We start from the raw sequence: 27,415 nt of genomic DNA on the forward strand, positions 1-27,415 counted from the left end.
CTGTAGGTCAATGATCGATTTTGTAATTGTGTCATCAGACCTGCGGCCATATATTCTGGACACTTGGGCGAAGAGAGGGGCTGTCAACTGATCACCACCTGGTAGTGAGTTGGATCAGGTGGCAGGGGAGGATGTTGGACAGACCTGGTGCATCTAAACATATTGTGAGGGTGTGCTGGGAACGCCTGGCAGAGGCCCTAGTTCACAAGATCTTCAACTCACACCTCCGACAGAGCTTCAATGGCATTCTGAGGGAGACTAGGGACATTAAGTCAGAATGGACCATGTTCAGCACCTCCATTGCCGAAGGTGGAAGGAGTACTTCGAGGACCTCCTTAAATCAACTCGTCTATCTGCGGGGGTGAGGTCACTGAGGCAGTTAAACAACTCCTTGGTGGCAGGGTCCCTGGGGTGGATGAGGTTCGCTCTGAGTTCCTGAAGGCTCTAGATGTTGTAGGGCTGTCTTGGTTGACATGCCTCTACAACGTTGCATGGAGATCAGGGGTGGTACCTTTGGATTGGCAGATCAAAGTGGTGGTTCCCATCTTTAAGAAAGGGGGACCAGAGGGTGTGTTCCAACTATAGGGGGATCACACTCTTCAGCCTCCTTGGGAAAGTCTATACCAGGGTACTGGAAAAGAGAGTCCGTCTGTTAGTTGAACCTCAGAACAATGCAGTTTTTGTCCTGGTCATGGAGCACTGGACCAGCTCTTCATCCTTGGTCTGCATTGCTGGCAATAAGTCAGACTTGTTTCTGGTGGGTAATGGCTGCCCTTTGTCATGATACTGTTCATAATTGTCATCAGTCATTCATCATTCATTTAATGGACAGAATTTCTAGGTGTAGCCAGGTGGTGGAAGGCTTCCACTTGGATTGTCTCAGAATCTCATTGCTGCTTTTGCAGATGATGTAGTTCTGTTGGGTTCATCAGGTGATGGCCTCCAGCTCGGACTGGAATGGTTCGCAGCCGAATGTGAAGTGGTGGGAATGAGAATCAGCACCTCCAAATCTGAGGCCCTGGTCCTCAGCTGGAAAAGGGTGGAGCGCCCACTCCAGAGCAGGGATGAGTTCCTGCCCCAAATAGAGGTGTTTAAGTATCTCAGGGTCTTGTTCACGAGTGACAGGAGACGGGAGCGGGAGATCGACAGACGATTGACAGACGGTCCATAATGATGAAGAGAGAATTGAGTGTAAAACCGGTTGATCTATGTCCCTACCCTCACCAATGGTCACGAGCTGTGGGTGGTAGGTGTCATATTATTGGTTATCAACTTTCTTTCTTAACCCAGTCTTTCTGCTTCAGGCTCTGTGTCACTCACATAAAAAGGAAAAGGAGGTGCTTGATGCATCCCTTGACTTCTCTTCTGCACAAATTAATCAACTGAGCACCATCTACTCAAATCAGAGGCATTATCAGAGGAACTAGTGATAAAGAAACGAATGCAACACTGGGGCTGCAAATAAAACGAGAGAGAAGATCATTAATCTTGTGAATTCATAATCATCACAAGCAAGCTGAGCAGAAAAATAACTATAATCTCCTGTTATGTTTTACTACTCAGTGCTATTTATTCCTAACATTATAGCTGCACATTAAAAGATCCAGTGTTACTCCGCATGTTCGGATTCGTAAGTTTCCGGTAGCCTAGGAAAGGAGACGGGGATAAGACTTTAGTTTGGAATATTGTTGGCAATAAATTCCTTACAAATGCCACTGATGGATTTTCAAAATAGATTTTTTTCTGAGCTCTGTTAGCTTCAGCTCCAGTAGTGTAAGAGAGACTTTTAGCACTATTAGGAGTAAGCAGAAGACATTCATACATTTTCGCCAATTGCACAGTTGGTGTTACTGTGAATTGGCTGAACATGTAACAAATATAGTAGAGAATATGTATTGCACTTAAAACACACTGGAAATAAAAAAATCTGTGAAAACGTGGCACTTCCAACCTGGGCCCTAGGTCACAGGGTCGGCATAAGTTACCACGGTTATTTAGACATGGCACAGAAAACTCTTCAAGCTCAACATAGCTCAGTATCTCATTAATCTTCATAGCGCACCCCTCAGCTGGAATGATTACTAGTAATCTGTGTTTTTGTGATAAAATAATTAAATTAATTGTTTTAAAGGTCGAGGCAAGACAGTTCCACACTGTAAGAAAGGTTAGGAAAGTATGAGTGAGTGATCCAATACGTGCACGGCTCTTGTTTTAAACAGAATCACTAGCAAGTTTTTTCTTTAAACAGTCAGCATGTCGTTCCTTTTTCTGTGTTAATACATAATTAGCCACACCTCAAAGTTTTGCTCCATGAATTAATTTAATTTTAACGTAACATATTTTGTGTTTGATGTCCCCGTCAGTTTCCTTTTGATTTCCAAAACCCCTAATGATACAAAGAGCTTCTTTGTTTTAAAGAACTTTTGAGGAATTCCAAATAATTTTCAGTGACATACAAAACATGTCTGACACATTTGAGCAAAATACTAACACTTTAACTATATATATAGTTAAAGTGTGGGCTAAAGTATATAATCAATATTTAAAAAAGGGGTACCCCACAAATAATTTGGTTAACTCCTGTCCCAGATTGAAGCTCATTAATGTCTTTATAAGGTTTCATGGCAGTCCGTTCAGGAGTTGTGGATATTACAGATAAATAATAATAACTCAGTTAATTAGTCATTTCCTTTTTTTTTTTTTTTTAGACTTCCTGCAGCTATCTGACTGTAGAGCTTCTAAAATCTGGACTACATGGGTTCCTTTAATTAGTCGGTAATTAAGCCGGTGGCGTGTTGTTGAAGAGTTTGTCTTGTGAAAAAAAGATGTCCTTGAAATTCCAGCAGTGAGGCTCAAGGTTGTTCGTGGTGCTTCAAAGAATTAGACGAACCCTTCCAGTGTAATCAAAGTACGATTAACAACCGTCGCTAATGGTGCTGCTTATCTTTGATGACTTCATTTAAATGCAGAGACAGGTGCAGGAATGTGTTCAGAGCTCTCCAAAGTGCTAAACATGCACCGAAACTTATCAGATAGTCACTGTGGTCCATCGTGTTCTCCTCCGTTTGTACACCTCTCTGTGAAGTCCCTCAAGCCTCTTTAATTATGCTGGGTGGAAAAACTTTGAGATACTTCATTTTAAATGTAATGCAATGGCTGTGTTCAGGAGGGTGACAGAATAGGAAAGATTTATTATGCCTTGTGCATTTGTATAATGATAGAAAAACAAAACAAAAAACAAAGTTAAACTCTTCCAGTTGTTTAAGATAATGTTACAACCAGTTAAACATGAAAGGTTCAATTGAAGCAAGACAGATTTCTTCACTAATATATATATAAATATATATATATATATATATATATATATATTTATATTTTAGGGGTGCAACGATACACAAAATTCACGGTTCGGTTCGGTTCGAAACTTTGGTGTCACGGTTCGATATTTTTTCGATACAAAAAAAATGTTCATGCCTTTTTAATTTGTCATTTATTAAAATTATAAATATATATTTTAACTCAAAAGTACAGTTTTTAAATTTAACCCTAACCCTTGTGCGTGTTTTTTATTTTGACAGCGAATGCGCACCTGCGGACCACTTATGTGCAGCCCTGGTTATTTAGCTCGTCATATTGCAGCCACAGAAATTCTTTTGTCCATGAAACCATGAAGCTGCACTTTCTTTTTGCCTTATAGTCTGATTTGTCATAACTTCTCCGTTTTGTGGTAAGCTTTTCTTTGGCTGTCACTTCTTCACCCTGACCTGTCTTATTTGGCTCAGCAGAACTAAAATATATATCTGTCTGTGAAGGTTCTCAGTCATCCAGGTCATCGTAGTCAAATATAAATCCTGCTGCTTTTACACACGCACTCACATAAGCTCAGCGATTCTCTGCGCGATCAACCTCTCACATGTTTAAGCTGCGGGAGATTTCACTTGTCATGTTTGCATAGTAAGCTAACGATTAATAAGACGATGTCAGAGGAATTGGTGCACAAATTATCATCACTCACAGATCAGTGCTGTCGCTCTCTATACACAGTTCGCACGATTGCAAAGTGAAAGCAAAAAAACAAGCGCAAATTCAAACGCGATTTCAATATGTCACATATTGACAGTGGCTCACCGATGCCAATGACATAATTACCCAGTTACATTTCTGAAAGAATGCAAAAGCATTGACATATATTTTTCCTACAATAGCCCGACGGGCAGGGAAGAGAAAGATTTTGGTAGCCCGACTGGAAAAATCGCTAGCTCCGGGACGTCAGGCTAGCGATATTGCAAGCCCTGTATCTGATTGAGGAATCATGCATCTTTGGAAAAGAGAGTTTATTACAGAGAAATGTCTCTTTCCAAAATAAAAGCTATACTATCCGCTTCTTCTGGGCTATATTCTCAGCAGCATAAGGAGAATCATGTGCTAACAGCTGTCTAAATGACTCGGCTAAAGTTAGTAGCATGCTTGTTGTTTTTGTCTTTGCACTAGGATGATGTCGGCGTAAATGTGCAGTCATATTCGTTGTGTTCCCACTAGTGCTTTCAGGTTAATCTCGTTGAAATGACCTTAACACCACAACACGGCAAATCTCCGTTAACGAGCTACCGCCAATCGCCCCGTGCATGGGGCTAGACGGCCAACACGTTAACGAGCTAACTGCGCTAACACACTAGTTCACACCCATGTAATTGAGCATTGCACGGCACATCCAACATACTGTTTTACTTTAGTCCATGACTCGCTTACCTTCAGGGTCATACGTCACATGAAAACCAAAATAATTCCATATCTGAATAAGGGTGGGGGAGGTGCCCTGCGCTCTTCCTTCTGACTATGCTGTCTGTGTGGAGCGCTCAGTGGATCTGCGCTCGACAGTGCAGCCTAGGCGGAGTAGTCGAACGCAGATTCACTGAGCGCTCCACACAGACAGCATCGTCAGAAGGAAAGTTGATAAAATAAATTACAAATGTTGTATTGTTCGATACATATGCGTACCGAACCGAAAGCACTGTATCGAACGGTTCAATATCGATACAAATATCGTTGCACCCCTAATAAATAAATATATATATATATATATATATATATAGGGGGTGCAACGATACACAAAATTCACGGTTTAGTTCGATACTTTGGTGTCACAGTTCGATATTTTTTCGATACAAAAAAAATGTTCATGCCTTTTTAATTTGTCATTTATTAAAATTATAAATATATATTTTAACTCAAAAGTACAGTTTTTAAATTTAATGTTGCTGAAACAAAAAATAAAATAAAAAAAAGAAATATATCTCAGGGCTCGCAAAATTTCAAAATCCCTGGCAGCCCTTCGGGCAGGAACTCTTCAGTTTTTGGTAGCCCAAAATAAATTTAAGTAGCCCGAATAAAAAAAGAGAGCAATTTTTTGATTGATGTTTTGTTTCTTGTTTTGTTTCCTTTACAATATTATACATTAAAGTATAATATTGTAAAGGAAACAAAACATTAATTAAAAAATTGTTGAAAAACAAATTACAACATTAACTCAAATACTTGGTTCTAATTGAACAGAAATTTCTATGAACTTGTAAGAACTGTGTAGAACATGAATCAGTCTGTGTCAGATCCTGAATTTGAAATTTCCACTGAAGTCACGGGTAAGAGGCAAGTGGAACCAAGATCGAGGCCATTTGCTTTTTGAAGTTTGCAAAGACTGCTAAATTTTGCCAGTGTTAGTTCACTCTTTGCAACATAGTACGCTGTTTTAAACTGATTTTCAGGTTTATTTTTAGTATGTTATTTGCAATTGGTGTTTGTTCTGGGAAAGATATTGCAGACTGAGCAATAATGCATTTCTTGCATTTCTCATGGGTTCTAATGGGGGCCTTTCTTAAAATGACTGGTCCCAGTAACAAAGGCGCTTGTCGACTCAGAAATCGAGAGAAAACCAACAACACACCCGGCAGAACATTATGTTATTTACACGGGTGCACATAAGTGGTCCGCATGTGCGCATTCGCTGTCAAAATAAAAGACGCGCACCAGATAAGATTCTTCACCCTGACCTGTCTTATTTGGCTCAGCAGAACTAAAATATATATCCTGCTGCTTTTACACACGCACTCACATAAGCTCAGCGATTCTCTGCGCGATCAACCTCTCACATGTTTAAGCTTGCTGCGGGAGATTTCACTTGTCATGTTTGCATAGTAAGCTAACGATTAATAAGACGATGTCAGAGGAATTGGTGCACAAATTATCATCACTCACAGATCAGTGCTGTCGCTCTCTATACACAGTTCGTGCGATTGCAAAGTGAAAGCAAAAAAACAAGCGCAAATTCAAACACGATTTCAATATGTCACATATTGACAGTGGCTCACCGATGCCAATGACATCATTACCCAGCTACATTTCCGAAAGAATGCAAAAGCATTGACATATATTTTTCCTACAATAGCCCGACGGGCAGGGCAGAGATAGATTTTGGTAGCCCGACTGGAAAAATCGCTAGCCACGGTACGTCGGGCTAGCGATTTTGCGAGCCCTGTATCTGATTGAGGAATCACTCATCTTTGGAAAAGAGAGTTTATTACAGAGAAATGTCTCTTTCCAAAATAAAAGCTATACTATCCGCTTCTTCTGGGCTATATTCTCAGCAGTATATTAAACATATAGGTCCCCATAAGGAGAATCATGTGCTAACGGCTGTCTAAATGACTCGGATAAAGTTTGTAGCATGTGCCCATATGGAAAAGATATATATAAATCTTATAAAGTTTTTATCTGTCTTGTGTGAAACTTGTATGAAAAGCATACAAGAGTGAAAACACATATAAGATCCCTTGAAAAATTATATAATGAAACTTGTATGTTTTGTATACATACTAAAAAAAAAAAAGAAAGTAATGAGAAAGTGGCCACTTTCATGAGTAAATCATGTATGTTTTTACTATTTCTTTTCCATATGGGTGTGCTTGTTGTTTTTGTCTGCTTCCACTTGTCTTTGCACTAGGATGATGTCGGCGTAAATGTGCAGTCATATTCGTTGTGTTCCCACTAGTGCTGTCAGCGTTAATCTCGTTGAAATGACGTTAAAGCCACAACACGGCAAATCTCCGTTAACGAGCTACCCCTGCGTGGGGCTAGACGGCCAACACGTTAACGAGCTAACTGCGCTAACACACTAGTTCCCACCCATGTAATTGAGCATTGCATGGCACATCCGACATACTGTTTTACTTTAGTCCATGACTCGCTTACCTTCAGGGTCATACGTCACATGAAAACCAAAATAATTCCAAACGCCAGATCTGAATGAGGGTGGGGGAGGTTCAATTTGCCATGTTGCCAGGAGAGCTTAACTTCTGTCTTGCTAGCTTGCCCTGCGCTGAGTGAATCTGCGTTCGACTACTCCGCCTAGGCTGCACTGTCGAGCGCAGATCCACTGAGCGCTCAACACAGACAGCATCGTCAGAAGGAAAGTTGATAAAATAAATTACAAATTTTGTATTGTTCGATACATATGCGTACCGAACCGAAAGCACTGTATCGAACGGTTCAATATCGATACGAGTATCGTTGCACCCCTAATTATATGTATGTATATATATATATATATATATATATATATATATATATATATATATATATATGTGTGTGTGTGTGTGTGTGTATTTACTATCATGTCCTAAATAAGAACATTAATAGACAGGTTGTATACTGGCTTCAGAATTTATTTATTTTTTTCATGCTTTGCAATTACAGAAAATGTGTATTGTAATTATTGTGGCATATGTATGTATACCTATGTAATGTATCCCTGCCTTAACAGGTGGGGTAATCTGAACAAAACTTTGCATGCACGTTGTCACACTTACTGCGATTATTGAGATCTGTTTTCTAAAAAGGTTCATTATAAATCCGAATTCTTTGGATGAAAATGTGATGTCACGTTCTCTGTTTGCATTTGTTTCATGTGTCATGTTCAACTTAACGGTCATCAAAATTTGTATGTGGAACAGAATTTTGTTCAAGTTACCAATAAATGTGGATTTAGAGACTCAGGGAAAGATAGTGATCTACAGCAAGAAGGGAAAATCAATGAAAGTGGACATTGCTGGGGAAAACAAGACACAGGTGCAAACAATCAAGACAGGAGGTGAAGTAAAGCACAAGACAACAGAGGCAAGTAACTGCCAACATGGAAGAGGAAGTGAGATTACATACGCAGGGAAAAATAGACTCAAGAATAAAGTTAAAGAGAAATTGACACAGGGAGGTGAGACAGAAGACACTGCAGTAAACAAATAAAACTGTAAAGTTGAGACTAAATTATATGATAAACTAAAAGTTCCAAAAATGCTCAAGAAGAAATGAAGATCAATAAATAAAATTATGGACATCTGAAAAAAACCCTCAAAAGTTAAAGAAAACCTAAAGTCAGACCCAGGGTCATGATAGCCAGGCCTGGGGAGGGTAAAGCAGACACTTCAACCGTAAAAATATGTGTGTGCTGACAACTGATCATTTTTCTCGTCACACTGAAAGATTTACAGCTATTATTTACATATAAAGTGAATTAAAGGACAGCTAGCATTTCCTCTGTAGACTTTTATTAAATAGTGATCTGGTTCAGCCGGTTTAATATATTTAACTATCCTCCATCTTGTTACATAACAGTCACACTTTTTCCCCCTGTGTCTTGTGAATCATTCAAAAAAATTAAAATTCCTGAGATACAGGGCTGAATAATGCTTAGGCCAAAACAAATGTGCCTGAAATAAAATTAAAAAAAAGAAACAGTTGAATCATTCAAATCTTTAGAGTCTGTTTTTGAAACTGTGACAGAGCCTTTTGTGCACTGAGATTTCAGATCAGAACAAGGTTTTTTTCTGTGCAAAGTGATGTTCCCCTTGTATTCCTGCCATGTTTCTTGTAATGTACTATACAACCATGGCTTGGCTACAGAGAATTAAACATTTATCATTCCAACACAAGAGGATTGGCACAGAAACAATTTTTTTCTACAGAGAAAACATCAGAGAGAAGTCTTGTTTTCTCTAAGCGCTACAGTTAACTTTCATGTTTGTCTAAGCAGAGTAGAGAGCATCTGAATTATAAAGACTGTTTACGTATCGTGACAGCTGGTAGAGCCAAGCTAGAGGCTCTGCATGCGACACAAGTGTTTGTAAGCCTAGCATGACACAGGATCTGGGGGATGTGGATGCATTGTCGCAGAGCTGCTGAGGGCAAAACTCCAGCGGGGAAATAACGGTACGAGGAATTTAGTTAGCTCAAGCAATGAGAAGAATTAAACTGGGCCAGAGCAGAAGTGTGTGTGTGTGTGTGCGTATTTAAATCCAGCTGTTTCAGTCACTGCACTCATTGTATGTAAATTTCAAAAGCGTTGTGTTAACAGCTACGCTTTGCATTGTCTGTGAAAACCAGCAGTACTTAATCTGTGCCATCCTCCTGCAGCCAGGCTTGTGGAAACGCTCTCACACACGCACACCGAGCTGCTGCGAGGCCACAGGCTGCTGCGATGAAAACTGTCAAACCCTTTGTCAAAACAAATCTTTGTGACTAGAATCCCACAAGATGTTTTAGTTTCTCTTTGTTTATCTCCATACTTAAGTCTACCATGGTGGTTGAAGAATGGAATTTACTTCACCTAAAATAACTCTGATTTTAGGTACTGGTCAGAACTCAAACCCACTACAGGGACATCAGAGATAAATCATTTTGTTCTGTAGTAGAGCTTTGAGGCAAAGCTTTGAAAATACTTGCTTCCTTCTCTGTTTGAGAACAATGTTCTGCTTCCCTGTCAGATTCATCAGTTGGTTGGTTGGTTTGCCACTTTTGGTCGGGACTGAAATGTCCAGTGCTATGAACCTCTGTATTTATGGTCACGAGTAAAACTGATGATTATGAGGACATAATTTAACTAGAACCTTTTGTGTAATCAAATGCATTCACCAGGCACTTCATTAGGCACTCCTCTTCACCTGCCTGTTAATGCAAATATCTAATTAGCCAAACAAATGTTCAAGCTGGGGGTGGTAATGCTGTGAGGGATCTTTTCTCAGCACACTTTGGACCCTGAGCCTAGTTCTGCCAGAGGTTTCCTTCTGTTTACAAAAAACGTCACCAAAGTGCTTGCTCATAGGGGATCATCTGCTTGTTGGGGTTTCATTGTATTATTGTAGGGTGTTTACCTTACATTATCAAGCGCCATGAGGCAACTGTTGTTGTGATTTCGCATTATATCAATAAAATTGAATTGAATCGAGCAGGATAATGCTCTTCATGTCACAGACTTCAAATTCTCTCAACAAGTTTCTTGAACATGAAAATGAGTTAATTGTACTCCAACGGCCTCCACAGTCACCAGCTCTGAATCCCACAGAGCAGCTTTGGTCTTTGGATATGTTAGAACGAGAAATCCACATCACGGACGTGCAGCCAACAAATCTGAAGCAACAGTGTGATGCTATGATGTCATCATAGACCAAAATCTGTAAAGCACGTTTAGAGCATCTTGTTGAAACCTTGCCATGAAAAATGAAGCGACTTCTGAAGGAAAAATTTAGCACCACCAAACAAAGAGTGCAATGAGTCTACGCGCAAACCTATGACATTTCTAACATTGGGGCGATCGTGGCTCAAGAGTTGGGAGTTCGCCTTGTAATCGGAAGGCTGCCGGTTCGAGCCCCAGCTTGGTCAGTCTCGGTCGTTGTGTCCTTGGGCAAGACACTTCACTCGTTGCCTACTGGTGGTGGTTAGAGGGCCCCGATGGCGCCAGTGTCCAGCAGCCTCGCCTCTGTCAGTGCGCCCCAGGGTGGCTGTGACTACAATGTAGCTTACCATCACCAGTGTGTGAATGGGTGGATGACTGGTTGTGTAAAGCGCTTTGGGGTCCTTAGGGACTAGTAAAGCGCTATACAAATACAGGCCATTTAACATTAAGTCTAAAGCTAGGGTTTTAAAACATAACATATTATGCTCAAAATAAAACCGCATGCTTAAAAATGTTTGAGGCACTAGCACTGTGCATCTGTCTCTCTTTGTAACACTCAACAGTAGTCACCCATCATGCTTGGATTAAATATAATTTTTCCATCCCTTTTATATCTTGTTCTTTTCCCATGCTCATCACTGACATGAAACTGACAGATCTGGTGGAAAAAAAGCTGAGTGCAGAATGTAAAAAGTGAAATTCTGGCACTCATTAGCTGATATGTCTTCAGCATGTTAAAGCTCAGCATAACTGTGTGCTCTGTGACTGCCAGGAAAATTTTTGGACAACCTGCACTAATGCTCCCTGTGCTGCTGATTCAGTCAAGCATCGGTTCACAGGATCAGCAAAAAGGGCTTCTTTAATATTTTGGCTTCACTTGTCTGGAGATCAAACTTATTTTTTAATTTCTGAACGCCATTGCTCTTTATGTCCAGTCATTGTAATTGTCTACTACTTGGAACATCATAACTAAAAAAAAAGGGACGTACTAGACAAAAACTGTTTTCAGATTTGGAGTCAGCAAGTGAAATTAAAGTACAGGTGAAAGAAATAGATTTAGAGTTTTAACAGGAATAGGGACGACATTAAAAATAAAACTGTCTTGTCTGTTTTCATTTTAAAGCGAAAACATCAGATCAGAAATTATCTCCGTCCTCACATTTAACGCAGGATTTCTGAATAATGGAAAATGTTTCAGCTGGCATTGTGCGTGAACATTAGAGGATGTCAGGGTGCAGTGTGAAGGTTTGGCAGAATAATGCAGGTCTCACCTTTCCAACGCGCTCCTATTGAGTCCGATCATTCACACCATTCATGCTGGAAGCTGTGGACAAATAAAACACATTTGTGATTTCAACAAATGGGGCTTCGCCAACATTGAATGTACGAGCTGGATGTTCCTCAAAATATTTTTTGATGTGTTGTGACCAAATTATAGGTACTTTAAATGTTTTCTGTGGACTCTCGCATTAAAAGCCATTATGTACTGCTTCACAAACAACTCACATGAATTCAACAAGGTCAAGGCAAACGTATCTTCTACAGCAGTGCTAAAAAATATGCATCTCTAAATATCTCCATTTACTAACATGGTATAATGTTTAAAATGTTACATTTATGTTTTAAATAAATGGACTTTAAAGGCTTTAAGATACAGCAGTTTCTTACAGATGCCTTATTGAGATCGCTGGTTTAAATGCTACAACAAAATGTGGCTCCAAAATGCTCAAAGTGGTCCAAGATGCTCATCTTTTTGAGGCTGAAATTTTAAGTCAGTTGTTACCAATCAGTTCAATCATATTGCTGAATGTTCAAATTATTCCCTACTGCAAAGAGCCAATATATTGAGTGATAAAACTAAACTTTTTTCAGATGTAACATAGCTGTAAATAACTGTAAACAAAAGATGGACAAAGCCAACGTGACATCACCCAGTGGATGGTGAAGTCAGGATTGGAAGTTTTAATTTATTTCAGCATGAGTTTTTTGTTTTGTTAAGAGGGTGGAGCGAGGAAGATCACGGGAAAAATATGGATGGAATAATAATAAAAATGTTGTGTAGTCCCATTTAAAGAGGGAGATCTGCATCAGATCGAGATCAAGACAAATTCTTGCAAATTAGTGCTAGAAATGCAAAATTAGAATTAAACATTGGAGGACAAACAAATAAGCACAGTGAGCCATATTCTTTTTTAGACAACAGAAAACTGCATTACACTGACAGCCAAGCAGGAAGCTACCTGCTCACGATCAAAGGGAACGCACCTTTGAGCCTTAGAAGAATTTATATTAAAAATAAATCACCATTTATTTTCATCATAATTCTGATAGAAAATTTGGCATTTTCATAGACATCATAAAAATTGATCTAACACACTGTCTGTATTTTTGAATCTTTAATATTTTGTGTTTTTACCTCTGTGATATGAATAAAAAAGGCTGAGTCGTAATTTATCAGCTAACACAAGTGAGCTAGGGCAACAAGATGAGTTTATAAACTGTACAGGTGCAATACACAATCCCACATACCAGCTAATCAAGGTTAAGCAACAGTCTAAAAAAAGCCAAACCCTATAATTGTACTCACCAAACATAAACATCTTGGGTGGTCTGCACCTTGCAGCCATGATATTAGTCAGAAAATCTGTAAAAAATACTCCAAAAGTCTTCAACAGCACAAACACAGCAAAGAGAGCCAACTTAATGAAGATAGCCATTCATCTCAGAGTTCATATGAAGAGGGAAAATATCCAAGACCAAATCTGTTTTTCCAAATCTGTAAATGCTGTTTAATGCTGTAAACGTAGACATTATACCATGGCAGTCTGAGGATTCACTTGCTTTGGAATCAGTGGCCTTAAGAGGAATTCAGTTTCTGCCACTTCTGAGTTTGCTTCACTTTTAGGATTTTTTTTAAATTTTTTAAATTATTATTTTATTTTTTAGAAAATAAGTAGTTCCCAGTCTGCTGCACGTGGTTGTGGCATTCATTCTAAAATGAACTGCTAAGCCCCGTTTACATAGGCCCAGTGATTGGCCTGTGATCCCATTGTGACCAATTTCAGTGGTTACCAAGTAGCATACAGTGCTACTATGACTGTTGAGAAACTGTGACAAATGTAGCACAAACAGGAAACAGACTGTTCACCTTCAAAGTAAAAGTTGTTCTTTTAGTGGTAAAACAGCTTTTACCTAGAAGGCAACTGGATCTTGTTTGTGTCAAGCATCGTTGCTGTTTGGGGCTATTTGAGTGCTTGCAGACAAGTCAGCATCTTCCATGCAACTGTGGCAACTCTAGCAACCAAAGCAATCACAATGAGGTTTTTGTTGCAGGGCACTGTTTGCCAAAGATTTTACTAAAGGGAAACCAAAAACCTTGAGCAGTTACTCTCGTACCAGTTGTGGAATACGTCCAGAGGATTGCTAAGTTGGTTCCCAATCAGCCTAACATGCCCAAAAAAACATCAATCGCATATAGTTCATTCAAACCGGCCATGCCACCTGCATATGTCACCAGTTTGCTTGATAATATTTATTTGAGAAGGCAAACAATTATCTTTTACCTTTCAGTTAAATCTCAGCATACATACACACACATACACATAACTAGGATATTGCTGAAGCTAAACAACATACATGCTTTAACATGTATTTCTAATATTACAACCTCTGTAGGTGTCTTTCAGCGTGCTACAGTCTGATACACCACGCTTGAAAATTAAACGGCACTCTTCAGCCCACCTGCATCCAATTACACTCAAAGAGCCTGATCAGTCTTGACTGCAGTGTCTCATCAGTGCTTCTGTAATGTAAAGGTTTCTGCTGGGAACTTCCTGCTGCATGGATGGTGCCAAGGCGAATTAAACACTTTACAGAAAGGAATTGCACTTTTTGTCAAAAACTTAGAAAGAGAGAGAGGGAGAGACTGGTTGATTAAAATTTATGGCATGTAGAGAGTTTAAAAGCTTTGGGGTATCATTGGGATGATAGTTTTAGTGGCTAAATGGCTTTGGGTCATTCATTTCATGCGTAAATTTGGATAAAGCCAAAGTCGACACATTCTTCAAATGCAAGTGTGCTTCTCATTATGATATATTGCCGCTGCTGTTATTGCCGTTGTCTAATGGGATTTGTGCCAATAAAGCCTTGCTAGATGTTTTAGCTGTCACAGATATTCAAATGTAAACAACAGCATGAAGATTATTTGTTGCTCCTGTTTTCCTAATTCTTTTGTTCCTTATAATATATGGTTTCAGGGTTTTAAATCTTCTTTTCCTCATTCTTTGTGAAATTCCTCTGGAAGTGCAGTGTATATATTTTCCATTTCAAAGAAATCCTGTTAGTACACTTACTGTCGGTGAGCAGAGAAGAACACTGATTACTTCATTCCACTTTGTAAAAGTTTATTTTTTTCTTGTTTCTCTGTTTCAAAGACTTTAAAACCACATTTTCTCTCCACGGAAAATGTGTGAATTCAATCAAATGTTCCTCAGAGTCTTCAGTTATTTAAATAACAAGCTTTTTATCTTCAAGGCTTTAAAATGTTATATACTGAATCCTGTAATTGTCCTTAATGATTACAGTGGACATGTCAAATCTTTGTCCCCAAGTCATCAGAGTCTTAAAGGATGACACCTTGAAAGTGTAGTGGAAACTTTGGGGCTTTCTTTTCATGGCATTAATCATAAATGAGCCAGCTGCAAGTGCAGTTTTGGCCCCTTTTCTGCTATTTGCTGGATGATCAGACATTATAGGCTTTGCAGCCACGAGTGAGAAGATGGTTGCCTGCCCATGATCTTTGTGTGTGTGTGTTGGCATGTTGGCAGCCGTTTACCTCATCAATACAGGAGCGGACTTTTGTTCCATTTGACTCACGCCATCATTGTCTTGTATTAACACCTTCAGGAGATCCAGAACACTGCAGCAAAAATACTAACTGGAACTGGAAAGGGGAACCATATGTTTCCCATATTAGCTTTTCTTCTTTTGCTCCCTGTTAAAGTCAGAATTGAATTTTGCTTACAAACATGTTTTTCCTCACATCTCGAATAATCCTACCACGTCATATCTTAATGAACTCATTTGCTCTTTACTCTTTCCCCTTCCCCAAATGCCTCCCTGAGCCTGGTTTTGTAGGACATTTTTGTTCAAATCGAGTTTTTCCTTCCTACCATCACCAAGTGCTTATTTATAGGGGTCTGTGTGGTTGTTTGAGTTTCTTTCTAATATTTTACCTTACAATATAAACCACCTTAAGGCGACCAATTAAAATCTAATTGAACTATGGAGCTCCTGAATTTTGATAGAAATGGAAATACAGTTCAATCTCAACTATTATTTTTAACTTACAGTCATATGTTTGAGTAGAAGCTTTTGATGAATGAGGGGTTCGGGACGATAAGCCGTATTTTATTCTGAATCTTTCCCTCATTTGATTTTTTAAGTCTGTGTAGAAAAATAACAAAAACTGTAAACAATAACTGACTTTTGCTACTTTTAGAAATGGTAGTTTTAGAAAGGGGTGCTGCATATATTATTATGTGGTTATTCGTGGTTCCCAAGTAAAAATCAGAAATTGATCAGCAGACTTCATCCTCTGTGGACAGTACTAGTCCAAAATGTAAAAACACTGACGTATTCATTCACACACATCAACCTGGAATGTAAAAAAAAAATAATTTTGCTTTCATATTTTAATGATGAATTTTATTCACCTCTTTAGGTTTTTTGTCAACTTCCCATCGGCCAAACAGTATTTTAGCCAGTTTCAGCACCTGGAGGATCCTGAGGAGATGGCACGGAGCAGCCAACTCCGGCAGCATGCCTGCAGGGTGATGAATGCCATCAACAGTGTGGTGGAAAACCTCCACGACCCTGAGAAGGTGTCGTCGGTGCTGGCCCTGGTGGGAAAAGCCCACGCTATCAAACACAAAGTGGAACCCGTGTACTTTAAGGTAACTTTCGAAAATGACCCGTTTTTTGGGCTTTTTTTTTTTCAGACTTTGTTTTAAACACTTTTAAACATGTTGTCTGCGAAACAAAGCACGGCAAAAGATTATTGTCAGGGGTTCTCTATCCTGAATAACTAGCAGTTTAATAAAGGTATTTTCTTGCTTCAGCAGCCCCTTCAATTATCAAAGCAGCCCAAAGAATTGTCTCATTACCAGTCTAATATCATGGGGGATATTTCACTTTTGCCACTTTACTCAGGACAGAATTCCTGTTTTACTTGTTTTTCTGTTTTATTTCTCAAATGTAGCTGCAGTGTTTTGCTTTGTGTGTGTTTTTAATAGAAATACTTCAAGCTTTTGTGAAGCTGGAGGCTTCAATCTTTACTTAGACACATGCAAACAAATTATGGAAGAATTTTATGGAGCATCAAGTTTATCTTGTAATCGTTGTTCTGTATAATGTAAAAACATGCATGGGCATAAAAACCAATAATAACAAATGCATTAATTTAGTCCCAGATCTTTAACCCTGTGTTGAGTTTTATTTTTGGATTTATGATTTGTTCTTTTGGATTTAAGGAATATTTATGTTCTAGCTCTATATTTGCCTTGAGTTTAGTATTTCTTAGAGCCTTGTAGTTATTTATATTTCTAGTTCTTGCTTCTTGTTTTATTACTTCATGTAGTAAACCGCTTGTCTGTTCCATAAAATTGCCGTTACTGGAGTTGTTGGAGCTCTGTGCGCAGTAGCGTGAATGACAGAGACATTCAGACGTGTAACCTGTATAGAGCAGCTTGTCTTGCGCTTAACAAGAATAAGCTGCATAAAAGTCTTTGGTACAACATTAGTTACATTTTTAGATGTCTGTAAATTCTCTCTCTTTCTATAGTTATGCTACATGCTTCCATGTGCTCAATTTAGCTCAGTCGCAGCTGACCACGCCTCGAGAGGTCTTTGCGCAGCAGACATTCTGTCACAACAAATTTTTACTGGAACCTGAGATCCTACCATAATCATTGAGACGCTAGAAGACTTATCAACAGATGCATCGATAAATGCACTTAGATGCTTCATTAGCCTGAGAGGAGCTGTTTGCCAACTCACTGTAACCAGGGCACAAACTTCGAAGGAGCTAAAAATGAATTCAGAGAAGCTCTCAAGTAATGTGACATACAGGCACTGGAAGCTTTCCTGGTAGACAGATAGTGGGAGTTCATTTTCAATGCTCCTTCTGCAAGTCATGCAGGTGGCGTCTGGGAACGCCACATTTGGACCATTCATAACATGCTGAATGCCACTACTGCTCAGTGTGCAGGAGGATGATGGCTCTCTTTGAACTCTGTTTTGTGAAGCCAAGTCTATTGTAAATAGTCACCTCTTGACTGTTGATGGTATCAGTTACCCAAAGGCAACTGAACCTCTCAATCCAAACCATCTTATAATAATGAAATCCAAAGCTGCCCTAACACCACCTGGGAAATTTGTGAAAGAAGCAGTTTGTTGCCTTTCGTGTTCATTCTGTCCTAGTCTCATCTCTGTGTCTTATCATCAGTTGTATCTCCATATTTTGTTACCCTTTCTGTCTCCTTTTGTGTCCCGTTCCATTGTTTGTTCTGCCAAGCTTGTACGTCTTAGTCCTGGTCTCAGCATATGTTACTTCCTGTTTTATTTTGATAGTCCCTTGCTCATGTGCTTCCTCTTTTTGCTTTGTTTTGCCACATTCTGTTCAGCTGTGCTCCCAGGTGTCTCCACTCTGCCCTAATCTCCTCTTGTGTACATATTATCTGTGTGTCCTTCTTTTCTCTCATGGTGTGTGTGCCTCTGTCCATCTGTTTAGCCTCAAGCTTGTTCCTTTTCAACCCTGTGTTGCTTTTGCTAGCATAGATAAAGCTGTGATTTTAAGTTTGCTTCCATCTGTTGAGTCCTGCACTCTGGGTCCACTCTCTGCCTGCCAGACATTCTGATCATGATGTTTACATTACTAATCCTAACCCTAACACAGACGCAGGAAGACTGATCTTAAAGCAAGCTGTTTGAAATAATTCAAAAGGTAAAACACAAGTCCAAAAAGAGAACCTGGAAAAATACAGAAACAAAAGCTTGAAAACACATGGAGAAGGATCCAACAGTGCCTGGATCGGGGAAGGATTGGGGAAGTGGAGAGAGATGAGGAAAATGAAACAGTTGAACTAGATCACAGACGAGACACAAGACGAGACAAGGGAAGCACGCTGGAAGCAAAGCACAAGGAACACTAATTCACAAGATAAAACAGGAAGTGGGAAAATGCATACAGGGATTTACTACAGGAGACTTGACACAAGAGGATAGAGCACTGTGGGAAGAATTAAACTCCCACTATTAAACTGAGGCAATTAAGGGGGAAATACATGAAGCTATCTATACACTAAGAAAACAAAGAATCGTGGAATATTGAGCATTCCCTAATCTTTTAACAATAGTCCATAAACATCTGACAAATGAGAAGACCAACGGCTGGACTTTTGGGAGAGGGATGTCCTATCCTCATCTGATATAAGATTCAGTCCTTTATTTAGCAGGGGAACAATCCTTCTGAAAATCTACACCCTGGAGTTTTTCAGAAAATTAGTTTTCAGTGATTTATATGTGGACGAACAGTCCAAATTCCTGAAAAAAGACACGTGTATATATGCGGAGAGCTGTGACACTAATAAGTCCTGTTAAGATCAAATCTCCTTTACAAGTGAGAGAAATGCCAGGTGGCAGCTTTTTGGTCCCATAACATATCAACCACTGCAACAAAAAAAGTGAAACAAATACATTATATAGAAAAACCCACAACAGTAAAATAACAGCGGCCACTTAAGAAACAACTACATGCCGCAGGAGTTAATGTCTCTCTCACACTATCCCAAATATCCTCCTCTGTCACACCAACTCTCTGCATTGCCTCCTTCACTACATCTATGAATCTCCTCTGAATCTTTTCCTCCCGACTAGCAGCTCAATATTCAACATCCTTTCTCCAATATTTCCACTGTCCACATTACCATCATGTGAACCTTCTCTCTTGCTATCTTTTTAAATTAAAAAAAGTTTTATGCACAATTTAAAAAAACAAACAAACAACCAAAAAAAAACCCCCAAAAAACCCAGCAACAACATCAGTCTTTACTTTGCCTATAGCTTTCTGTAAAAACTTATATGTGTAAGGTGCTTCACAAGTAAATACAGTTTTCCACAAACCTGGAGCACATTAAAAAGTTAGCTTTTAGAGAAGCGTAGACAGAATCAGAACCAATTAAAAATGTCTTAAACTCATTTTTGTATACAGCTCATGTTTTTACATAACACTTGTGTTACATTCAGTGTTCCTCCTGCTCCATCTGACGGGGGAAGTAGATTATTTCTCTTCAAGTCTTCTGAATGTTGTGTTGGTTCATAAACGCAACAGTAACGAGAGAAAACTCTACCACCAATTAGACCTGCATTGATCACTCTGTGAATAGGTCATTAAAAAAATTAGTCCCACTGTATATTCCTTGAATTTTCAACCTCACGTGTTCAACGCCCGACTTTTTTTAAATTTTTTTTTAGGCCAGTCATACATTTCATACTTCCTGTTTTTTTTCATAATGTGTCACATTATGGCCTGAAGTTTTTTTTGTGTGTTTTTTTTTTTTTTAAGGTTGGCTTAATAGCTGAGACAAAACTGAAACTGACAGCCAGGTGGTAAAACTGAAGGTGCTGCACATATAAGTGAGAAAAAACTAAGAAGCTCTGTACAAGGAACAGTGGGGAGATATGGGAACAAGAAACAAGCAACAACGACTGAAGGAGAACATCCAGATGTTTGTCCAAGCGAATTAGGTACCAAACAAACACAATGACCTGATAATCACCTCTGAGGACTGTATACTGCAACATTTATGTTTGAGAAATATAAAACAAAACCGCAGTGACTCAAGGAGGCACCAAGTTGCTTCCTGAATGTCCAAACGCTCCGTACAGACATCGATACAACCAGAAGTCCTTAGATCTAATGACTGGATGAAATACGAGAGCCCACACTGTTCACTGATCACATTCTTCATGCCAGCCACTGGGCAGGATACAGAAATAAATCCTACCAGATCATCATCAACTACCTTTATTCATTTAGTTTAATAAGATAAAGGGTTTGTGGCATAGTGGTGCCGCAGTTAACACTGTTGCCTCACAGCAAGACGGTCCTGGGTTTGAGTCCACTAGCAAGCTGGAGACACCCCAGTGTGGAGCTTGATGCTCTCCCTGTGCCTCCCACAGTCCAAAGACTTACACGTTGGGTTATTTGGTAATTCTTAACTCCAACTGTCGTCACATTTGAGTGACAGTTAGCCTCACCTTCAAGTTGATTAGATAATTTCTAATCTGTGGTCTTACGAATGGGAAGATTAGGTCTTTTACTCTATACAATATATTCTCTCACCCAAGTAAACTGAAGGCCATACGTTCATGTAAAGGATTTTTTTAGAAAGAGGGAGACAAAGTGGATATCCTCTACTGCCATTGAAGATTGTTTAGAAGAAAACAAAGCCTCATATGCTTTGACAGTTTAGCAATAATCCCCCCCCCCCCACCAACCAACCAAAAAAACCCCAAACCAACCAAACAAACAAAGAAAAACCCCAACACAAAACAAACAAAGATACATTTATGTCCTAAAAGCTTCAACCTCTCCAGCACGTTCCCAGCATGTTTTGTGCTTCCTCCTATGGAGACGTCATGTGTTCAGCTCCATATAGGATGTAGTCTTGGACTCTACTGGAACAGCTTTTACATAAATCACATTAATAATAATTAATTATTTTTACCTGTTCATAACAAACCTTAAACACACTATTTTAGTCCACGTTTTATGAGAAGCTAAGCCTTGCTTCAGCCTCTGTTCTAAAACGAGCTGTTGTAGCTCCTTGCAAACAGAAGGCTTGAATAGATGGTAGGCGGGGCTTCTGTGCTCAGAGCCGGAGCTATGTGTCTGAGGTGACCATGTTCGGCATATCCCCTCTTTGTTGCAAATCTGTAACAAATTACTTTATGTCTCCAGGTAAAACCACACAAAGAGGGCTATAGTTTTGATTTTGCCAGCACGGTAACTTTCATCCATATCACATTCATGCAGCTGCTCAGCCGATAGAAATCCTTTTGTTTGGTGTCACATAACATGTCAAATATGACTCAAAGCTTTGATAGAACCCCCCCCCCTCATAACCTCGTGTTGAGAAGCTTTTGTTAAATCAGCATCAGCAGTTTGGTTTTATTGCCCCAGTTCTGCCCAGGTCAGCTGACTTTATGGCGGGCTGCCACACTTACACTGAGCTTTCTCTCTCTGTGCTTTTGCTTTAGCCACCTCTGCTGCTCTTTCTCTCGACTTTGTCATTTCTGTTCCTTTGTTTCGCCTGTCCACCCACTGCTTTCATGTTTTACAGTTATCATTTTCAATTCTCACCTGTCTCGCCCACTTCTCTGTAACGCTGAAATGAATTCCTATTTCTCCATCACGCTGTTCCCGCTTTACCCACAGAACACAATTTTTCTGCATTACTCGCACCCCCGCCCTTATTATCTCAATAGCTACATTTCCCCTCGCTCTCCGTCTCTCTGTGGCTCGCTTAATGAAATTTGTTTGTCACCTCTTCCTCTCAGATCCTGAGCAGTGTGATGCTGGAGGTGTTTTCTGAAGATTTCCCAGAATTCTTCACGGCAGAGGTGCAGATGGTGTGGACCAAACTGATGGGGGCGGTGTACTGGCATGTGACGGGGGCCTACACAGAGGTGGGCTGGCTCCAGGTCTCCAGCTCGGCAGTGTGAAGAGTCGGGAAGAAGAGGTGGTAAAGAAGTTTTCAGTGGACTCAATGAAGTTTAAAGAGAGGCAAAATAATGTGTTTAAAATGTTGATGGAGATTTTGCGACGATGGTTTCACAGACATGGATCAGATTAACATGGTAATCCGTGCAATTTTGTTTCTTTATTCAACTTCTTTTGGATGCATTTTGGTGCTAAGCTTTGCACGTCTCGGAGATCAGATCAGTTGGACACCAAGTAATGTAGCCAAACATTTTTATTTAACTGCTGTTAGATTTCCACTTACATCAGTGGCGCTCTGCTGTGTTATCACTGCTAAGGCTAACTATCAGTTCGACATCCGCACACACTGCTGTTGCTGCCAGAGGCACACAACCAGTCACTTTCTGTGTAGCATAAAATCTTCCTTTTTATACACCTGCTGAGATAAGACTGCTTCAAAAGTGTTAATGAACTTCTAAAATCAATTAAAAGGTGACAAATCCTTCTGTTTGTAAGCCTGTCAAGCTTTGCATTCTTGCAAAGGGCTCAAAATTGTAGCAGTGGCAGATGCACTTTATTTAGAGACAGATGAGGATAAAAGCAGAATTTGCTAATCGACATTAGCTGTGCAAGTTAATATATTTCTAGAGTTGTAAATATGAAGTGCAACTGCAGCCTGCAAGTACCGTAAAAGACGAAAGAATACGTGTGAAAAATGTGGAAGACTTCTTTTTTTGGATGTCCTATCCGGCACTGTAGCAATCAGAATTATTGTCTGAAGGCCAAGAAAAAACTCCAACAGATTTATTTTCCCAAGCAGACCATTATGGCTTTTGCCATAATGGTCCACTTGATGGTCATATTTTATTTTTATTTTTTATTTTTCCTTGTATGATGGTATCTTATGGAATCTTTAATACCTGTCAAAACACAGCATTTTTTTCCCAGACAAAAATTACTGAAAAAGATCACCTTTTGTCAGCTAACAATAACTAGAGATGGGCCGATGGGGACGTTGTTTCCATGTAAAACAGAGATCCAGCTAAATGGACAAATTAAATGCATGTGTCCTTGTTCCTTTTAAAACAAAGATAATTGACTGACAGCTAATCGATTTACTACAAAACTGTTAATGGTCATTTATAGTTCTTCTCCATTTATGCAAACTACTGATGATTGTTTTTAAAATAAATAAAACAATTTCAGACATTTATCTTTTCAAAATCCCTGCATCTTAAAACAGTTTAGAGTACAACAACAACGAATGAGAGAATTTTAGCTTATTCTTACATTTTTTTCATATTAAACAGTAAAAGGTGAAATTTAATTGTATTATATTTGATTATATCACCTATGTTTGAATAGGTTTTAAATACATATGCTTGTTCTAATGATCTAATCGGTTGCTGAACGTGGATCTCTTGCTAGAAAAGTAGGTCCAGGGTCGAGAATGTTTGCTTGGTATGTTCCCGCAGTCTTTGTCCCCCAGACGTTTATGGTACATAATAGGAACCTCTTGGAACTTGTTACAGGGGTTAGCCTTAGGAGGAACTCTCTCAAAGCTAAATAAAATGGGAATGTGTGACTGCACAGCTAATTTGAAGCCTTGCTTGAATGAAAAATAGACATCCATGAAAACTGTCATTTAAAATGTGTCAAATTCTACCCAAACGCAGCAAAAGGTCTAATGTGTTTTATCAGAATACTGTAGAAAAAAATCCCACCCCACCACATCCAGAAACACAAAGCTTGACAGGCACGCTCTTACGAACATGTATTTTATCCATCTGGAGCAAGAAAAGACGTTTATTTCTGAAAATAAATGCGGATTATACTTAACAGAGTTCATTTCTGTGGAAACCTGCAGTTTCAAGGCGACGCACATGAATACACTTCACAATACTTTGAAAGATGGAAGAAATGCTTAGACACAGAATGACTTTTAGCTATTAGAGGGGGCAGTTAGTTGTTGAAGCCCCGGCTACGGGACCATGGAGCTGCTGACTGTTAATAGATCCTCTTTGTGTCCTGCTTCAGTATATCCTCATGTTCAGGGGACGTGCGGCCCCTTTTCTCTCTATTTAATGTCTTGTTTAACTTTACTGAGGTGTTGTTTGTATAAGCGTACAGTGAGTAAATGTGCACACTCTTCTACCTTCGTATACAACTCAAGGACACGACCTGTGGATGCGTAAAAGAGGGCTGGCTTTGCTTCCCCCCCCTCATTTCATCTCATTGCACACAAACACACTAACAATGTGAAAGTGAGATGGAAAATATCAGCAGGTGCACGCTTACACTTTCACGCACAGGCATGCCGTAAGACGTCTCTCATGTGAATATTTACAGGACGGTCGCTTAGTTTACATCTTTAAAACCCGATCAGAGAGTCATGCTGCTTTGAAGTCTCCATTAAGGGCTTTAGAAACCCACTCTGGAGGTCTGTGGAAAACACATCTGTTTCAGAAGTGCCATCAGTCGGTTTCTTTAGATCTCTGACCAGTCGAAAGCAAAAAAAAAAAATCCAAGTATTACAGAATGTGGCCTGTGCTGCCTTCTCGTTACCTTACCTGACCTCACCTTCTTTGAAGTTTATGTGCTCCTGCTGGCAGTCCCCATCTTCTCAAACACACACAGCAAATCTGTTTAGGGTGGACACTTGATCCAATCTGCAGTTTGCGTCTGCTGCAGTGACGTCTTGTTTCTCCCATCTGACCCCCGTCGGCATCAGCATCTGGCATTAATGAGGAGGTAATGAGTCTTCTCTCCTCCTCATTTGGCCATTCATCTACTGTAACTTCCCATTGCCTCTGCTCGGAGCGCGTCACTGAGAAGGAAAACAATTACGAGTGGACAGTTGGCATTAAACCCACCGCGGTCATTCACAACAGCGCTATATACGTGCATACACGTCTTTCATTGACTGAAAGAAGATTCAGATTCTCGATTACAAACACACAACACAAAGGAAAAAAACTGGGATGCTGTGAAAAATGTAAATAAATACAGAAATGCAATGAGTTGAAATTTCATTAACTCTTATTTTATTTATAATAGAACATACAAAACAAATCAAATCATTAAAATGAGAAAATGTACAATTTTTAAGAAACTCATTTTGAATTGATGGCAGCAAAACATCTCAAAAGTTGGGACAAGTCAGTGATAACCGCTCTGTAGCATCCTTTTTCTTTTAACAACAGTCTGTAAACATCTGGGAACAGAGGAGAACAGCTGCTGGACTTTTGTGCCATTTTGTCTGATTGAGGATTTTAGCTGCTTAAAGGTTCCGTGTCTTCTTTTGTTGTGTTTTTCATTTTGTTGAAAGGTCGGGACTGCAGGCGGGTCAGTTCACATCTTGAATGATTTGAGTAGAGAACAGTTTCTACTTTGACTCAGTCCATTTTAAAAGAGCTTCGGCTCAGAGAAGGAGGCACTGTGTCTGGATCGTGTTCACATGTGGCTTCTTCTTGGCTTGAGAGAGCTTTTAGTGGCTGTCATTGTGATCCGTGTTCAGACGATGTTTTCTGGAAGCCCGTGCAGTGATTTCCATGACAGAATCATGCCTGTTTATGTTGACCAGCATTATTCTGGGTTATTCCATTTGTAGATGGTTTTTTTGCATGTCAGTGACTCTGTTCCAACTTTTTTTAAGACGTGTTGCTGCCATCGAACTAAAAATGAGAGGTTTTTCCTGAAATCCTAAAATGTCTCTGCTTGATCATTTCTACAAATAAAATATGGGTTTGAGATTTGCACATTCTTGCATTCTGTTTTGTTTATATGTTATACAGCGTCCCAGCGTTTTTGGTAAAAGCGTTCTCTAAAGTTCTAAGTGTTTTGTTTTTGTCTTGCACCGGTGGGTTTAAATATTATTCTGTCATGATATCCTTTACAAAAACAGCCCCCTGATGTGTGATTGAATTTTTACCAAAGAGCCCAAGTGAAGAAAACACGCAGTGCTTGTTTTTAGCTCATCTGACTGAAAGACTGATGCCTTGGTGAAGCTCGGTCATCAGGTGTCGTAGGCCTACAGTACTGGTCTGATTTTAGTGAAGCTTGCACACTTATCACTTCACCCAAACGATGCTCAAGGTTAATGTTAAATGTGTTCTTTTATGGGCCCTTTATCGCTTTCACTTTACAAACTTTAACATATTTACAACTCACTCGCACCTGATGTACAGAACAGCATTCGATTCAGTCCATTTAGCAAAATCATTGACATAAAAGGATAAAACATTGCATGCGCTACAAAATAAATAATAATAATAACTTTGTGAAATATCAAAGGATGCGATGACTTCAAATATTACTTTTGCACACATGTTGCATACTACTTGGTCATGATGGAGGGCGTGGTCACGATGGGGTGAGGGGGCGTGGTAGCGGAGGGCGAGGTCATATTGGTTGAAATTCTTTTGTTAAAGAAGTTAAATGAAGAATAATAATAATATATACTAGCACATGCCTCTCTCACAGACAGAGCTGAATCAATGTAGGATTCAAAACTAACCTTTATTCAGGTTGAGGACAAAGGAATACAAAATCCTTCAAAGAGTCAAACAACAGAAACTCCAGGCACGCGTGAAGGCAGAATACAAGGGAGTATTAACAACCACTTTGAGCTCTAAGAGAAGGAAGATCGGGCAATTTATACACACAGGAGGCCAATCAGGAGGCCAATCAGGAGGCAAACAGAGGTGCAAACAATCAGGAGAAAAGCACAGGCAGGAAGCAAAACTGATGTAAGAAAGCTAGACTTCAAAATAAAACGGTAAACAAATGAGACGACACTTGAAGCAGACCAAGAGCAGCTATTAACAAAAGCTGGGACACAGAAATGAACACATAAGGGAACCACAAAACTAAACATTGCATTAAAAATGTTCAAAATTCAGAAGTGAGACTAAACGACCCAGACCGTGATGACGTGACAGTAATCTGTGAATGGCGATGGATCGTGTACCTTATGAGCTGCTACATCAACCACCTTGTGCTTCACTGACAGTCAAACAAGGTCAAGAATTGCTTCATAATTTGGATTCAACTCTTGCTTTTACTTGATAAATTATATTTGTTTCTGAACAATTTGAGCAAAATTGTCTCTCGAGTGGGCCTCGCTGCGTCGAGGAAATTAGTTTTATTATTGG

The 27,415-nt window shown here is 39.5% G+C and overlaps 1 protein-coding gene across 1 annotated transcript in view; it reads left to right on the plus strand.

Annotated features, from left to right (window-relative positions):
- cygb2 (cytoglobin 2) overlaps nt 1–26,991 on the plus strand; it is a 36,396-nt gene extending 9,405 nt beyond the window's left edge. The window contains exons 2-3 of the mRNA XM_085459767.1: nt 16,224–16,455; nt 22,121–26,991. Coding sequence (XP_085315893.1) covers nt 16,224–16,455; nt 22,121–22,285 — 397 coding nt within the window. The 3' untranslated portion in view covers nt 22,286–26,991. The remainder of the gene's footprint in view (nt 1–16,223; nt 16,456–22,120) is intronic.
- The last annotated feature ends 424 nt before the right edge of the window (nt 26,992–27,415 follow it).

Source organism: Copadichromis virginalis, linkage group LG6, assembly GCF_057382275.1.
Source record: "Copadichromis virginalis isolate Kocher_CV1m ecotype Utaka linkage group LG6, C_Virginalis_male_GT1.1, whole genome shotgun sequence".
NCBI lineage: Eukaryota > Metazoa > Chordata > Actinopteri > Cichliformes > Cichlidae > Copadichromis > Copadichromis virginalis.